Source organism: Tursiops truncatus, chromosome 21 (genome assembly GCF_011762595.2).
Source record: "Tursiops truncatus isolate mTurTru1 chromosome 21, mTurTru1.mat.Y, whole genome shotgun sequence".
Taxonomy (NCBI): domain Eukaryota; kingdom Metazoa; phylum Chordata; class Mammalia; order Artiodactyla; family Delphinidae; genus Tursiops; species Tursiops truncatus.
In genome coordinates, this window is record NC_047054.1 from 10,386,639 (window position 1) to 10,403,119 (window position 16,481).

The following is a 16,481-nucleotide window of genomic DNA, read 5'->3' on the forward strand; positions in this document are numbered from 1 at the left end:
TGAGGTTAGAATAAAACACAAGATAGGATGTTCTAAGCACCTTTATAAAAACACGAGAGCAGCATGAAAATTCTTTGAAGAAATAGAACTCACCCTATGAGTCCCAAGAGAAAATCTTATGAGCATATAAAATCGTATGAATTACAGCTTAAATTCGAACAGTACCAAAGGGAACTAAGCTCTCTTTTTGGCACTTCAAGAATTCGGCGACAGTGGCCAAAGAATATTCATAGGAATAAATGTCACTCTTGTAACAGAAAGAGCTCATTCCCCAGCCAGTGGAGCAAAGGAGCCAACATATCCCTCACCACTTAGCCGGCCACAGGTCAGATGATGGTAACTCAGCAGTTTGGAATGAACAGCTGAGGTCAGCTGTAATTTGCGGGCTTCCCCCTGGCTCTTTTTTCTGAAGACTCTCTACATTTCATCTGTTAAGAATGTCCCAATGTGGGTAAGAATACCGAGAGAAAAGTTAGTCTCAAAAATTTCCTTGTCCCAAATTCCTTAACTCTTGGCAAGCTGAGGCAAACTCCACGTAATATATCTGAGGACACCTGGATATACTGGGGCCTCACTGATTTAGTTCTCATGGTTCAAAGCTTCTCTTATTCCCAGTACAAATTTAAAAGCTGCCAACGTAGTGTGAACAGGACTTTTTCATACTTGAGAAAGGGAATTCGTTTCTCTTTTCAAAACGATGACTAAAATTCAGCTTGCAAACAAACCAGTTGCTAGGGCATCCCAGGTTAGAATAGAGTCACCCCACACACACACCAAATAAAAATACTCTTCAAAAGAAGGAAAGTTTCTCTTTCTAGATAGTATGGCTTACTGCCTGTGGAAATTTCTGGAAATTTTGGAAATTGAAGGAAAGTGGGATGCCTAGACCCCGCCCACTCTCAGCCTTCCGCACCTCAGCTGACGCAGGAGCCCCCAACCCTGGGGCTGATTCCGACCCCTCTTTTTCACTGACACCCACATCCAATCCATCAGCAAATCCTACTGCTCTAACTTCAAAATCGGGCCCCGCCCACCTCACTGGTTCCACCTCACCCACGGCGGTCCAGGCCCCACCATCTTTCTTCAATTTCGGCCAAGCTGTCCAAGTCTGCCCTACTATCCGTTCGCAGTCAGTGACCCTTTGGAAACAGATCTTTCACTTCCCCTTTGCCCCCAGTAACAGCCTTGTGATGGTTACAGGGTCCGGGGTGATCTTCACGGCGCTGGTGACATCTCTACCCTTCTGTCCTATGACTCCCACCAACTGCTGCAGCCCTGGGGTCCTGAAGCTCCTTCTCGGAGCCTCTGCCCCACGCATCTGTCCCCTCCTCCATCCCCTTAGATGTCTTCTCTTCTAAGGCCTGCCTGGCCCCCCTTTAACACCACACCCGCCCCAGCCCCAGGCTGATCTACTGTATGATTCCCTTTTTATTACACTTAAGGCTTGCCGCCATGTTCTGGACCTCCAAGTCAGGAATCGAGGTTTTGGTCGCTTTAACACAAGCTCCTAGACTGTGTGGGGCACAGAGTAGGTTCTCAATAAACAGTGCCAGTGGGGCCCATGGGGCCAGGGCCTCCAGCTTTTCTAAACAGCCTCAAATTTACCTAGAGAAACAAGGCTATGACTCGACACAAATTTTAATCTTAACTGTAACCTGTTAGCCTCTGTCCTAATTAATCTGCATAACGTTACAATCTTTTTGTAAAAAATAGAAGCTGTGTATACAGAAAAGCAGAGAGTAAATGCACAGCGGAATCTCACTTTTGTGGGAAAAAAAAAATCAAAACGTGCTTGTACGGTTCTACAAGTGTGTTGTGTAAGGGAAACAGCAGCGCTGTAAGTACACCAAAATACCGACCCTGGAGGTTGCAAATACGGATGAACTTTACCTTCTTTTAGTTATCTGTATTTACTGCATGTTTTCAATTTGCTACGAGAAGAAAATAAAGGTCATGTTTCCCTGAAGAGTTGTGCTTAGGAACCGTTGCCCAAACCTGCAGGAGATGCAGCCCGGCCGCTGAGCAGGCTGTGAGGGTGTCTGTGCGTTTCCCCGCGGCCCTCACACCTGGCACTGCCGTCCTTCCTTAGGCCATTTTCTCCTTTCATTCCCAGAACAGGAGCCCCGCAGAACCAACCACTGAATCCACATCCCTCTGGCCTGACCCCAAGGAAACAAAGGGAAGCCTCTACGACCAGTATTTAACTCAGAAAGACCAGGAACGTCACGCGGAATCCAGATGTGGTGTGAGCTGCCCGCCGCTTCTGTGTTTGGGAGACTGCTCACCTGGGCAGGTGCTGGGGCGCGGCCGTGCCCGCCAAGCCCTTACCTGTTGATCTCCAGCGTGTGCACCCCGTACTTGCTCTCAATCTTGTACTTTCCCGGCTCCCCTGCCTGGCAGATCAAGCTGCCGTCTTTATACCTGAAAGAGGGAAACACCTGTCTGAGTGTAAAGGCCGACTGGCTGTTTTGCACGTGTCCCCACCTTCCTGTTTCCCATTCCCCGCCGCCCCTCGTGGGCGGGCGAGCGCGCGCGCGCACACACACACACGCAGCACACTTTCGCTCTGCTTCTGCCCGATTCACCACTCGGATCGCAGGGCGGGAGCAGCTACGGGAAAGGCTCAGAGCCCACTCTTGGCTGTTTAAGGGGAGCGGGCTCTGGCAGGACTCAGACTACCTGGGCAACCCTCAACCTGCATGGGACAGAGCGTGGGCCGAAGGTCCCCTGGAACTTGTCAGGAACTCTGGATACATCACTCCAAGGACAAACGTGCCAGTTGGTTAGGCCCTGGCCCAGCCTCTGGAGCGAGGCCGCAGTGTAGCCGGAGTGCACGTGGAGAGACCCAACTGCTCTGCACCCTGCCTGGAGGAGGCTGGCCTCGGTGTCCCCCCAAGACAGCAGGGCCACGGCTCCCCCTAGGGCAAGGGTGGGTGGCTCTCAGCCTCCCCGGCCCACCTCGTGAGCAGCCAGAGGGTGGAGGCACTACTTTTCTGCTCTACTGCTGAGAGCCCTAACCCAGGACGTATGTGAAAGCGCCGTGTTGTGGCCAACGACAGACCCTGGGGACTCGGTACCAGCAAGTGGGAAAATAAATGAACATACAAGTGAGTCTTAGCAACGTACGTTGAAACTAAAAGTGTCGTCGGTGGGGCTTATTTAATTTTCAGCATCACAAGGCTCGAGGAACCCTCTCACTGTGGTTCCAGAGCCTTGGAGTTTAGGGTCTCCACTTACATGAGTAAAAGCGGAGCTGCAGGTAAACACAGGTCATTTCCGGGAACCTGGTTTTCAATAAAAGTCCTCTGGAAAATCATTTGGGTCAATTGCACTAAAATGAAAACGCCTGCCTAGGATTTCCAGGGGCCTCTCCGTGTTTTCATGCACGCACTTCCTGGTGAGTTTCAAGAGCATCGGTCCCTGGAGTAGGTGCCGCACGCTCCCTGCAGGTGGATCTTCTCCACCCGCTCAGGTGAGTCAACGGGTGCAGATCCTTCAAAGGAAGAGCAGCGGGGCCTCTGCCCCGGGAGGCGCCCCCACTCACCACTGCACCACGGGGGTTGGGAAGCCCTGCACGGTGAAGCACAGCTTGACAGACATCCGCTCCCAGATGGTGTGTGACCGGAGCTGCACCAGGATCTCGGGGGCTCTGTTCAGCCGCTCCTCACGTAAGTGCCTTTCCCAGGCCAGACTGTCGTCCACCTGCCCCGGGAAGCAGCGCGTCAGGGTGCCAGGGGCGCGAGGCTCCCGCCACCAGGCCCGCGGGCATCGTGCTGACGGCACAGCTGCACCCGGCACCCGCCCACCCCTACCGCGTGCTGCAGGGCGTATCTGTCCACGTGCTGCAGGGCGTATCTGTCCAGCTTGTCCCGGGCATGGGTGCGGGCCAGGTGCACGTCCTCCTCCAGCTGGGCCAGCTCGCTGAGGAAACGCTGCCGCTTGGCTTCCCCATAGGAAGCCACCAGTGACTGGTACCTGCAGAAGCCAAGACGCCACAGTATTCTCGGGACACGTGCAAAGGGCATGTGGTCACTGAGGGCCTGGGACCAGACACGCGGTCCCCGGGGACTTCCTAAGTGGGCTCGAGGAGAGGGTGGGAGAGAAGCTACTTCTGCTTCTTTTGCAAGCTCTCCTCTGTGCCGCGACTCACAGGACCCACTCGTTTTCCTTAGAGGCTGCCGTTTCTGAGTGAATTTAAGACTGAAGTGAAGCCTTCTGAACTAATAGATTCAAATTAAGAAATAAGTCTGTATTCTAGAAAAAGTAAAAGGATACAGTCAGCAGCTTCTTAATCTGTCGGGGCAGAGAAATGAGGGGCACCTCCTTTCTGGCCCGAGGGCCACCTCTATGGGCTCCACAGGTTACATCCTGGCACTGCCTGGCCCAGCGGTGCGTCCAGCCAGCCTGTCACCCCTCCCCGGCCCCATCCCCTCCTTCACCACCGCGTTCCAGAGGCCCCAGCAGAGCCAGAGGCTTGCTGTTCCCTGGGCTGCCCGGGAAGGGAAAACAGCAGCATCACGTGTGCAGCCGGGGAGGCGGGGACCAGGTGGACGTGGCTCATAACGGTGGGGTGTCAGACTGGAGGACTTCCTGCTCTGTGTGGCCCAGCGGCGTGGGGAAAGCCGTCCTAGAACCCGGGCAGCTCCCCCCCATCCCCAGCCTCTCCCGCAGCCCTGACTACCAGTTTGCGCTTCTCCAGACACAGCGCAAATCGCAGGCCTGGTGCCAGGTGTCCGGGAAGTTGGAGGTTGAACACAGAGTTTCAGGAAACTCTGCAGCTTCTTCAGGCAGAACCGTGGAGACAGGAACTGTAATAAAAGCTAAACCCCGAGCCAGTGTTGATTCAGCCTCGTCTTCACTTCCGACCAGCCCAGCCCAGCCCACACCTGCCTGCGTCCCCTCCCCGGACACACACCCACAATCTCCTCGCCCCTCCGGCCTTTCCCCACACCCTCTGCTCATGGTGATTCTCCACGGAGGAGAACAAGCGTCTAGGTTTTTAGGCACGGGTGCACACCCGTCACATCACGTAACCCCAACTGCCCGGCTCCCCTTCACTCTTGGAGCCACACGCACAGAAATGATTTTGTAGGTCCCGGTGGGAGAAACAGCGAGCCCTTTGCTAAGAGGGCTCGCAGGAACCGAGCTTTCCTGTCTGCAGTGAATCCCACTAAATGACAGCGTAAGCAAAGGCAAATCTCTATTCCTGCCGCAAACTGTCCTGATAAGCTTAAAGGATCAGAAGTCCCACCTGGACCTCGTTTAGAATGTCTATGTGAATTGCACTTGTCAATCGCACTGCCAGTGCCGGATGTTTTATAATAAATATTAGAACTAGAATTGCTCCCCCTGGCCGGCCCAGCCCCCAATACTGTGATCTGGGACATTGAGAAGGCACCCCTGCTAGTCTGTGATGGGGTGACTGTGACACTGCCCCCTTGTGCAGAATGATGTCACTCATCGTGCATTTGCCCTAAAGACAAGCCCCTCGGACAGCTGCATAACGCAGGGAGGCCCACTTTTCACAGGACAGAAGTAGAGGCGTCAAAGGGACATTTCTAATCCCCTGTATCTTCCAGCAGAACATTTCCAGACCCTTCAGGGCACACCGATGCCTCATTGGTATTTATTTTACATGAAGACACAGCTTAACTCAAACTGATGAACCCATAACTTCATCTCTCTCCAAGGACCGATTTGTCCTGTAGGTTAAACTCATATATGCCACAGGAGGTAAGGAATAAATACGTACTTTCAGGAAGGCCAGCAAGAGTAGTGAGTTATCATAATAAGGACTGGAATTCATCGAACTCCTCAAATCACCCTACACCGGGCTCCCTCGAATGGCAGGGACAGAGCAGGGGTTGCGATAACATCTCCATTAACTCCGGCCCCGCTCACCAAAACCTCCAATTACTTAGATTTACTTTTAAAGGAGGAAAGACCTAATTTCAATAAGACCTTTCACATGGGAGATATGCACATGGGTTGTGAGAATAACATACTGTGAGGGTCCTAAAATGCAGATTCCCAAAGCATGGGTGCTGGGCTCCGTGGAGAGCTGACACAGCCCTGACCTATATCCACTGTGCTTGCCCAGAGGGACTGACATTTACCCTGGGCTCCAGGGACACAGTAACGTTATAATCAGTCATCAAGAATCCAAATACATTCTTGAGTCAGATTTGCTATTGCAAGAGTAGCTTCATGTGTTTTAGGAAGATTTCCAACAGCCAGGATTGTCACAAAAGTCATTTTTGCTGAACCACGTCAATCGTGGTAACCCACTCCCTGACTGTTCAGATTAATACACGCTTCCTTTCCCCATTTATTTCACCCCAGGAAACTGAGGAGTAGGAACTTTATGGGATAAGATCACACCAAGGTATAACCGATTAAAATAAAATTATAAAGCTCTGGTCTTCTCACTCCCTGTGCCAAAACCGTAAGCATAGTAGAAGCCTTTCTGAAATAATCCAACACATAAAACCCAGCTCCTTAATGTACACATTCTGAAGTGATTCTTTCACAAAAGAAGTCTTCACTTGACAATAAAATAAATTTTCAGGGCAAAATTCCCATAAGGCATCTAAAAGATGATTCAAAAATTTTTTAAAATAAAGGCTAGGGCTTCCCTGGTGGCACAGTGGTTGAGAGTCCGCCTGCCCATGCAGGGGACGCGGATTCGTGCCCCGGTCCGGGAAGATCCCACATGCCGCGGAGCGGCTGGGCCCGTGAGCCATGGCCGCTGAGCCTGCGCGTCCGGAGCCTGTGCTCCACAGCGGGAGAGGCCACAGCAGTGAGAGGCCCGCGTACTGCCAAAAAATAATAATAAATAAATAAAGGCTAATCTTTTCAGCTATACAATATTTTCACTAAATAGATTCCTTAGTCATAGTGCAACTTTCAGACTGAAACGTGTTGAGCGAAATCTCATTTTCCTTCCAGTTTTGAGTATTTTAGCGATACAGAGAAAACTTTCTAGGAGTAAGTAGGAGGAGAAGGTGAGGGGTAAAAAACAGAGCAGCTACGAAATGAAGCATACATGAGATGCTCAAGTCCTCTGCTCTGAAAAGATCCAAGGCAGTTGACCACCTGTTTCTCTGTGATCTGGAAATAATTTTAAGACCGAGGTTCTTAGTCACCCACCCCATTCCTGTGACATATTCCCCATGAGCTGAGTCTGTAGCAATGTGAAGCATGAGGGTCTACAGAAGCCCCTCCCTGCAGCTCTGTGTCCACACGGACACGTGGCTGGAGTCCTGGCCTCTCTTTGGAAGATTCCCCACTCAAGTCTCCAGCCTCACAGCTGTTCCTTAGTAGCCGAGGAGGCTGGTGGTGGAAATTGGAAAACTCCAACTCAGCCCTTGAGGTCCTGAGGCCTCCGAATGGGACCAGCGTGCTTTCTGGGGAAAGGGAGTGAGTCTGGGGGCAGAGGACAGAGGCCTGAGGCCAATCCAGCTGCAACGTGTGGACAGTGGCCGTGGGTCCTCTGGACCGCAAGGTTCTCTTCTGCACGAGGATGCAGAAAATCCACCCCCAGTCGTTTCCTTGTCGGGATGAATCAAGACGATGACGGTGGAGAATAAGAATCGACTGAAAACGGTCGTGCGTGGCTTTCACTGCAGCAAGTGTTCCCTTCCCAGTTTGCACACGTCCCCTTTCAGCTATGCCCCACCCCCACCCCACCCCCACACCCCCACCCCCACACCCCCCCCACCGCCTCATTCTCTGACTGCAGAGCCCCTGCCCAGGCCCCAGGGCAGCGCGCGGCCCCCGGGGCTGGCCCAGCTGCAGGCAGAGAGGGCAGGGCGTTACCTGTGCTTCCTTTCCTGCTCGTCCTCTTCCAGCGCGGAGCTCACCCTCCTGGCACACAACCTGCAGGTGGTCCCCCCCGGTGCCGTCTGGCTGGACTCTCTCTGCGAGGACGACTCCTGAGTGACAGATTTCTGGGAAGACGTCTGGGTGGAAGCGCGCCTTGGCGAACATGGGAAAAATCACATGTGGTGGAGAAGTGTAAAAATGCATCATCACAAACAGCATCACTCCCTTTCCACGCCCCCAAACCATCCTCGAAATGCAGGGCACCCACACCTGCACATGCGGACACACACACATGCACATGCCTACAGGCACACCTGCATGTATGCGCTCACTTGCACATGTGAACACACACACACACACACCCCTAAGTGTGGCCTCCAGCCCGACTGCACAGGCCCATCCCCCACAGGGACGTGCCCCCAGACTCAGCTGCACGACACCCCTGCCCCTCCCTCAGGCCAGCCAGTGCCTTCCAGGCCCTTTTGGCCTGAGGCCATGATTATATATATATGTAAATCTTAAGGGATCCGAAGCTCCCTGAGGCTGCTGGGAGGACCACAGAATGTTTGGCTTTGTTTGTTACCAGGATGGCAGCTAAGCACAAAGGACCACAGGCAGTTCTAAATACAGGGGCCGGGACGGGGACCAGAGGCCAGAGCCCGTGCCCGGCGTCCACCTCCTAAATTAACACCGGGGAAACGTGGGCGGCCAGGGCATGTGCCGCTGGCCCCTGCAGACGCAGAACCTCAGGAACTCACAGATGAGCCTGCGGCTTGACACCAGCCTATCAGACAGTGAACGAAAAGTCTACCTTTTGCAACATTATTATTAACGTAGCAAAATTATCATTGAGATGGGCTTCCATCCCATCTTCACTCGGCCCCCGTTAACTTCTGTCCCACCGACATTCTTTCCCATGGGTTTCCTTCTCATCGCCCTCGCTGTTTGGTGACCTTTTAGATTCTAGCTCTGGAAGGCATGTGAAGAAGAGTGAAGTCAAGGAGCAATTACTGAAGGTCCACGACTCATGAGCTAAACCAGGGGCTAAGAGCCAGTCTACCAGGACCTGCCGGCATCTACAGGATTTGCAGGGATCTCCCAGGATCTTCCAGGACCTGCCAGGATCTACTAGGATCTGCCAGGACCTGCCACGATGCCATGCAGTGCCCCACATAAAGTTTGCTGTGCAGCCGGGTCAGCCACGTTCCCCGTCTGGCTCTGGACACAGGCATCGGGGAGCACGGCCCTCCCTACCTCCCCGGCTAAACCAGTTCACCTCCAGTCTTCAGGGGACTGGATAAAGCTTCTTGCCTTGAAAGTCAGACAAAGCTCGTCATCAAGGCTCGGCCTGCCCCCATCAGTGAATTACAACTTACTTTTTCGCTGCATATTCATCCACAAGGTACCTTGTTTGAATATTACGGTATGACTGGTCAAAGTGTTTGTGTCTCTTTTGGTAGAAGGGCACGGCAACAAGCGACATCTTTGTGGACACCTAGGAAAAAGAGTAACAAACAGAGCAGAGGTCCTGGAATTTCTAAAGTAATCAGGCTCCTGCAATTCACACTAACCTTTTAGGTTGTTCCAAAGAGGAAAATCAACTCCAATTAGCAAAACCCTTGTGGGGGAAGAGAATGTAAGAAAGGGTCTATAAGAGGAAATAATCCTGGACGCCTATTAAGTTCCCTGGGACCTGACTTCATTTCTCGTTTGCTTCCATAAAAATTAGAAGATTGAGCCGCACGTTTCACTTAATTGTAAACTCACCCAATGTCTACAAACTATCTAGTTTGTTCAAGGCAACCGTGAAAAGCAATGTGAGCGATAAGGATAAAAATAATTAAAGCACAGGTCACAGAAGTAAACAAACAGAATACAAGAGAGGAGGAGATAAGAGCAAAGGAGACACAAAACGTGCTGGGAAGTAATGGCGGCGGGGGGTGGGGGGGAGCACGTGGCCCAGGGCCACCGGCAGTCAGAGGCCCTGAAGCAGGTGACATTTGAGAAGAGCCCAATGGACTGGGGAGGTGATGGGCGGAGGTGGGGCGGACAGAGGGCATCCCAGGGGCAAAGTGGGAAGCAGGAAAACCCTGGGGCTCAGGATCTCGGGAAAAGCAGACAGGAAACGTCACCCCGGAAAGCATGCAGCCGCACGGAGGTTTCGGCGTCCACGCAGGAGGTGAAGACTCTCCTGCTCTGAAGGGGGGTTTGAGAACAGACGGTCTCCAGGAAGCCTTCCAGACCCAGTCCCCTAAAATCCCGTCTCACTGGCTACTTGTCGGCCTGCTTGGTTGGGTGGGACAGGCCTGGGGGCTGAGCCCAGCTCCACAGTCTGGGGGATGCGGGGAAGTGAGCGCTCTTTGGCTAAATTCTCCCCAAACAAGAAGTCTTCGAGACCCACCCTGCAGCAAGGATGTGGGGATTTGAAGCAGTGCAGGTATTAGACGGCCGTTTGCTGCATGTGTTCACCCAAATAAGTAAAATGCCAACTTACCGGGCTGCTTGACTCTCTCTAAAAAGGGACGCAGACAATGTCCCTAAATCCCTGTGATTTTTTTTTTTTTTTTTTTTTTTTTTGCGGTAAGCGGGCCTCTCACTGCTGTGGCCTCTCCCGTTGCGGAGCACAGGCTCCGGACGTGCAGGCTCAGCGGCCATGGCTCACGGGCCCAGCCGCTCCGCGGCATGTGGGATTTTCCCGGACAGGGGCACAAACCCGTGTCCCCTGCATCGGCAGGCGGACTCTCAACCACTGCGCCACCAGGGAAGCCCGCCCTGTGATTATTAACCTCCCAAATAAAGGGGCACAAGAACTCCTCCCAACCCGAGCTCCATTTTTGTCCTCTGTGTTGAAATTGGAATAATCTGCCCCGATTTAAAGAAGGATCCTTAGGAGGCCTCACAGCACAGCCCCAGGGGACACGGGGGTGGAAACGGGCAGAAAATGCCAGGTCCTGTCCTGAGACGGGCCCTCACCCTCATTCCTCATTGCAGCGCACACCTCTAAGCAAACGTTAGAAAACCTTACAAGCATAGAATTTGCTCGAAGTCTATGTCTCAGGATCCGTTCCCTTTAGACTGTGACTTTCTAGAATCACAGAATTATAGAGCTTGGAAAGATCCTTGGGGATTATCCAAACCCCTATTCTATGGGGGAGGACGAGTGGGGCAGGGGACCCGCCAGCCAGAGGGGAGAAGTGATTTCCCTAAAAACATACAAAAAGTGCCTGCCCATCCAGAGGCCACCAGACTTCTCTTTCGGGGTCTTCTATACTTCTCCACACGAACTCACCTCAAAATTCCCTCCTAAGAACCAACTACCACGTCTCCACTGAGGGTCCAGCGTGTGGCTGGCATACATTTGACTATAAATATATAATAGGATGCTGCACCTCAAAGAACCCAATAAAAACATACCCCCTCCATTCCACCCCTGGTTTGAAAGAGGTACCATAATGTTGAGGTCAAGTGCACAGGTTTTGACACCTGACAGGCCTAGGACTGACTTCCGACTCCAGCACTACTGTGAAGTGACCTTGGGCTGACCTATCATTTCTCTATCTTGGACGTTCTACTGAATCTGCACGGTGCTGGCACCGTGCTTGGCAGGGAGGAACAAACAACTGGGGGCCGCCCCTAGCACACTATCGTTGTTTGTTGCTGTTAAGTTGAATTCTGCAGGTGTCTGAAAACATGCACTTATCACTTTAACACTTGAACAATATCCTCGACTGCATCTCTGGGATTTTCCAATGAGTTACTCAGGGTGAATCTTCAAGGAAAGCTTCCGCCCATAAGGTACACACTCCGTTGCTGGGGACAGGTCACTGGATTGATGTGTTGGGGCACACGGGTCGCCACTTGGAGCCGGTTTCATCCAGACGCCTTCTCCCATCACCCCTGCACTCACGGAGGAAAAGTCAGCTACAGCAGAAAAACCCAGAACAGCCCCTGCACCTGCTGCTGCACCAGTGGTCCTGTTCCGTCACAATATTTACTTACATCTGTGTGGAGTCACCCTGCAGATCCGGGTGTGTTTCTTGGCAGAGAGAAGAATCCAAAAATGGCCTAGGTGACCGGAGAGGATAAGCTATCTCGACATGTGTAGAGTGTGGCAGCTAGCGCCCTCAGAGCCCCCCCTCGGTGGGACCCTGCTCCTGCTCAGAGCCAGCGACCTGCGGGCTCCGAGTGCAGTCAGCACCCGGCGTGTCCTGGGCTGACGTGACACCAGTGTGGCCGCTGAGTCCTCACGCCTCCTGCCGGGAGCAGGCGCTTTGCGGCGATCAGGGGCAGGGCCGGAGTCGAGCGCACGTGGTTCCCGCGCTCTCGCTCTGACCGTGGACTTGCTGGAGGTACGACCCCCAGGACACCATGGGACCGCGGCGGTACCCAGGGCTCAGCCCACGTGATTCTCTGCTAACTGAGTGGACATGATGCTGACCCACCCGCACTTGGAGCACCTGCCCTGCCCCGCGCCGGCCAAGCCTGGACCGGGGGGCCATTGCATTTCAAGGACAGAGACATCTTAGGGACGCCTGCTCCGGGGAAGGCAGCAAACTCCCACCTTCTGTGCATGGGGCCCCCTGCCCGCACTCACTGACTGTATGAGCCTTAAGCCCAGCCCAGGTGCACAGGAAGGGCCACCACACAGCCCAAGCCCACGCCAGGCCACCCATTTGGGCTCTGCTCAGTGGACCTCAAATTCCAGAACCTGGGGACTTCCCTGGTGGCACAGTGGTTAAAAGTCCGCCTGCCAATGCAGGGGACACGGGTTCGAGCCCTGGTCCAGGAAGATCCCACATGCCGCGGAGCAACTAAGCCCGTGAGCCACAACTACTGAGCCTGCGTGCCACAACTACTGAAGTCCGTGCGCCTAGAGCCCGTGCTCCGCAACAAGAGAAGCCACCACAATGAGATGCCCACGCACCACAACAAAGAGTAGCCCCTGCTCGCCGCAACTAGAGAAAGCCCGCGTGCAGCAAGGAAGACCCAATGCAACCAAAAATAAATAAATAAAATTAAAAAAAAAAATTCCAGAACCTGCCCGTGTGTCCCTGTCCCCACTGGGGACCTGCAGACAGGGGGGAGGACGCCTCGTGGAAGCGAGTTCCCTGCAGGCTCAGTATGGGCTCCGACCCCCCTCAGCCTGGGGCCGTGAGGGGCGTGGCCAGCTGTGCTAGGGGGACCCCACCGAGAGGAGGGCGTGGCGGGCGGTGTGCACAGAGCTCCCTCCACTTTCTCCTCTTTAGGGAAACGACCCCCAGCTGACGCCTCAAAACACAGCGAAGACAGCGGCCCCCAGCACAGTTCTGGGGGGTGAGTCCCGCATGGAGGGGGCGTCGGGGGCGGGATTCCAGCGCTGACCCTGCCGCCCACCCAGCTCTCGGGGCTCAGTTTGTTTTGCTGAGAACAGAGGGGCCAGAGGAGGAGGCAGGAACATTCCTTCAAGCGCGCCAGCGGCGCCGGGATCTGTGGCCAAGTTTAAAACCACCGGAGGCAACACTGCTCCGCCCACTGACCGCCCTCAAATACCACAGAAGCAGAGTCGACCTTGATGAAACACACAGGTTCTGGTGTTTTCAGCGATCGTGAGTGACTTTACACAACTTGAGATGCGTCACCTTATTCTGTCCTGGTTCGAATCTCGACCTTTCCTATGAGGAAACCGCTTCAGGTGATGAAACTAACCCTCAGGTCACTGGTTCCCGGTGACGAAGCCCAATTTCCATCCCGGCGTCTGACTCGGCACCGGCCTGCTTCCCACCCACCATCGCTCCTGACACCTCTGGGAATCATGACACTGAAATGAAACGCGAGCCTGTCAAGCACTGGGGGCCGTGCGTCCGTGACAGGCTCCATCCTAATCCCTTCCTGCGAGGCCTACTTGGAACCGATCTCTCATGTCACCAAGAAGGGTTTTAATCTGTGAAAACGTTTTCAATGAAAACACATTTACTTCCATTTCATAAAAGAAATGGTTGTTTGTGCAGCTAAAGTTGTTGAAGTCCATGAACACACCAAGGTAAAGCTCTTCTGGAGAAACAGAAAGGGTACAGTTGGTCCACAGCCCCGAGGAACTATGCCCTCAGTTCCCAAGATGGGTTCCATTCACATCGGGGACTACTTTCCCCAAGGTTTTTCCAAACTACTCAGCTCCAAAAGTAAATATAACTGAGCACAGCATAACTCTCAAAATCTCACCATCCGACGTGGTCTGACGTCTAACGTCTGTCAGCCAGCTTCCCAAGTGTCCCCCAAAGAGCCTCTCAGCCCCAGGACTGAATGTCTTAGCAGGTCGCTCAGCTACCTCTCTCCCTGAAGCTCCAGGGTTCTTCCAGGCAGCCTGACCCACCCGGGCCCAACGCTTAAGCAGGATCGAATTAGATGGAGAGACAAGATAATGCGCTGCTTCCCGGACAGAAGCTTTCCAGCAACCCAGCGACTTACCACATTTTTCATAAATGGCGAGAATTAAAAACAAATCAACGGTGACACAGGTATTTCATCCCATAAACTTTACCCTTGTTTTCATGAAGCACAGGCACATGGGTGAAGGTCCCTAATTCAGAGTTAGCGGCATGCGAATTTGCTGCACATAGAGCCCAGACTTAGTCCAGTAAATAGCTACTCTAAATGATCTTTGCTGCGTGTGCTCTTCGACGCCTGTCTTACGTCTACTCAGTGAGGAAGGACCTTGAGACCAGGAGGTGGAGAGAGCTAAGCATTTCCAGGCACTGAGACCCCACGTTCCTGCCTCACTGCCCCTCCCGGGCCTCCTGGGTTCGGGCATCCAACTCCACTGCACTTTTCTGGGGCAGCGTTTCAAGAGCATGACCAGAGGAAGCTCAGGCTCTCTTAGGGAAACCGAGCCTGAAAATCCTGCAGGATCATAACGCATGAAAAAGCACAAAGGGGAAAAGCATCATTGTGAGGGGAGAAATTAGAAACAGTGACAAGAAGTACTGTTTTTGTCCCCTCCCCTAGATGCTACAGTCAGGTCTGAGCTGAAGAGCCCTGCTTTCTTTCTGTTTCTCTTAAGAAAATATCCAATTTTATTTCACACCATTTCAAACCTGCCCTCTCCTGACAGAGGCTCTCATTTCTGTGACTCGTGAAAATTGCAGACATCCATCAACCAACTCAGGGAGCAAAAGGAGATGCTGCAAAAACCAGGGCTAAAGTGCGAGGGCTGGGAAGGGGCTCAGAACCTCCTAACAACACAGAAAGTATTCGAATCCAGTCAAAGAAACCCAGACCTTGGCTCTAATTACTGGCTGGCTTTCTGCATGGAGCGGAGTTCGTTGGTTCCCATGGCTTCACCCTGACACCCTCTGCTTAGGAAATCTGAGTGCAGCCAGCTTCTGCACGCTATCCTTCCTTCCTCCAAAGCCTCACATCAGAAAAGGAAAGAAGCAGAGGAAACTCACCCAGAGAGAAAGGAAGGTGGCGAAGAGGAGACAGCGTCTGCCTCACGGGCTCACCGGGCTGCAGGCTCCGGCCGAGGGAAGCAAAGCACGTCTCCCTCCAAACGTCCAGCCTCCCTCCCATTTATGGCTGAGGAAATGCTATTTATAGACCCTTGGGAAGCCTGGCCCCTCGCTGATACCTGCATCATAAATCATCAGCCTGCTCTTAGGAGGGAAAAAGTTTCATTCGAGGCGGAAAAATCGAAAAGTGAAAAGCATCCTTCCCGACTCACAAAGTGCATTTCTCACGCCCAGGAAACTGAGGAAGCAGCTACCGACCGAGAAAAAGAGGGCAGGGCCCTGACATCTCCCGCCCGCCCTCCCCAGACTCCGCTGCACCCCGAACATAAATTTGCAGACTTATCTTTAATGCTTTGGGGCTAAAGTTTCCCTGGTACCTAAACGGATGCTCGCAGATGAGTCTCTAACACAGACCTGATTGCAAAAGCATTTTCACTATTTTGACACCAAATCCCGAGAGTGCTGTTAGCCGTGGATGGAGGGAAGGTGGCCTCTGGGGTGCGTGTGTGTTTGGTTGGGTTTTTTAAAATTTATTTCAGAGATGACTCAAGCTCTGACTTGGTTTCATCCTGGGGTTAATTTAGCCAGAACTTCTACCTAAAAGAGGACCCATGCCTAGTCGGCAAGTTACGTCTTATTTATAGTTATTACCACCGGCGTGCGCGGCATCTAACCCGCCCAGATGACTGCAGGGTGCAGCATGTGTCCAAGTATAAATAACACACGACTGGCATGATTGATCAGGGCTGTCACAGGGAGCCTATCGCCGAGAGGCGGGCCGAGTCGGGATGCCCCGCCTCAGAGGCCAGAGCTGACTGCAGCCATGTCCCAGGCTCAGCTGCAGTGGGGCTGTTTCCCCGCTGACACAATGTGTGTGAGAACAACCGGCTTTTAAGTCTGCTGCAAAAATTAGTGAGAATAATATATAGGAAGTGCCTGGGAGTCCAAAAAACTCCCTGTTCCCACATCTGGCTTATCGGGAACGTAGCCAAGGACCAGCAGCACAGGTCAACGGATGAGCGAGATAAATACCACAAAGGCACACAAGATACAGAAGCAACCCCAGTGCCCATCGACAGACGGATGGATGGAGAGGACGTGGTACATACATATGATGGAATACTACTCAGCCATAAAAAAGAATGAAATCATGCCATTTGCAGCAACGTGGAT

General features: G+C 53.0%; 1 protein-coding gene across 2 annotated transcripts in view; it reads right to left on the minus strand.

Annotated features, from left to right (window-relative positions):
• The window catches only part of MYOM2 (myomesin 2), an 81,783-nt gene extending 66,013 nt beyond the window's left edge, over positions 1-15,770 (minus strand). The window contains exons 1-6 of one of the 2 annotated variants that reach the window (XM_073798727.1): positions 15,249-15,770; positions 9,201-9,319; positions 7,819-7,977; positions 3,813-3,975; positions 3,545-3,702; positions 2,329-2,421 (exon numbers count right to left, since the gene is read on the minus strand). In XM_073798727.1, coding sequence (XP_073654828.1) covers positions 2,329-2,421; positions 3,545-3,702; positions 3,813-3,975; positions 7,819-7,977; positions 9,201-9,307 — 680 coding nt within the window. In that variant the 5' untranslated portion in view covers positions 9,308-9,319; positions 15,249-15,770. Of the gene's footprint in view, positions 1-2,328; positions 2,422-3,544; positions 3,703-3,812; positions 3,976-7,818; positions 7,978-9,200; positions 10,376-15,248 lie in introns of those variants that run through there. The other variant, XM_033848854.2, reaches the window with a different exon arrangement.
• Between the last annotated feature and the right edge of the window lie 711 nt (positions 15,771-16,481).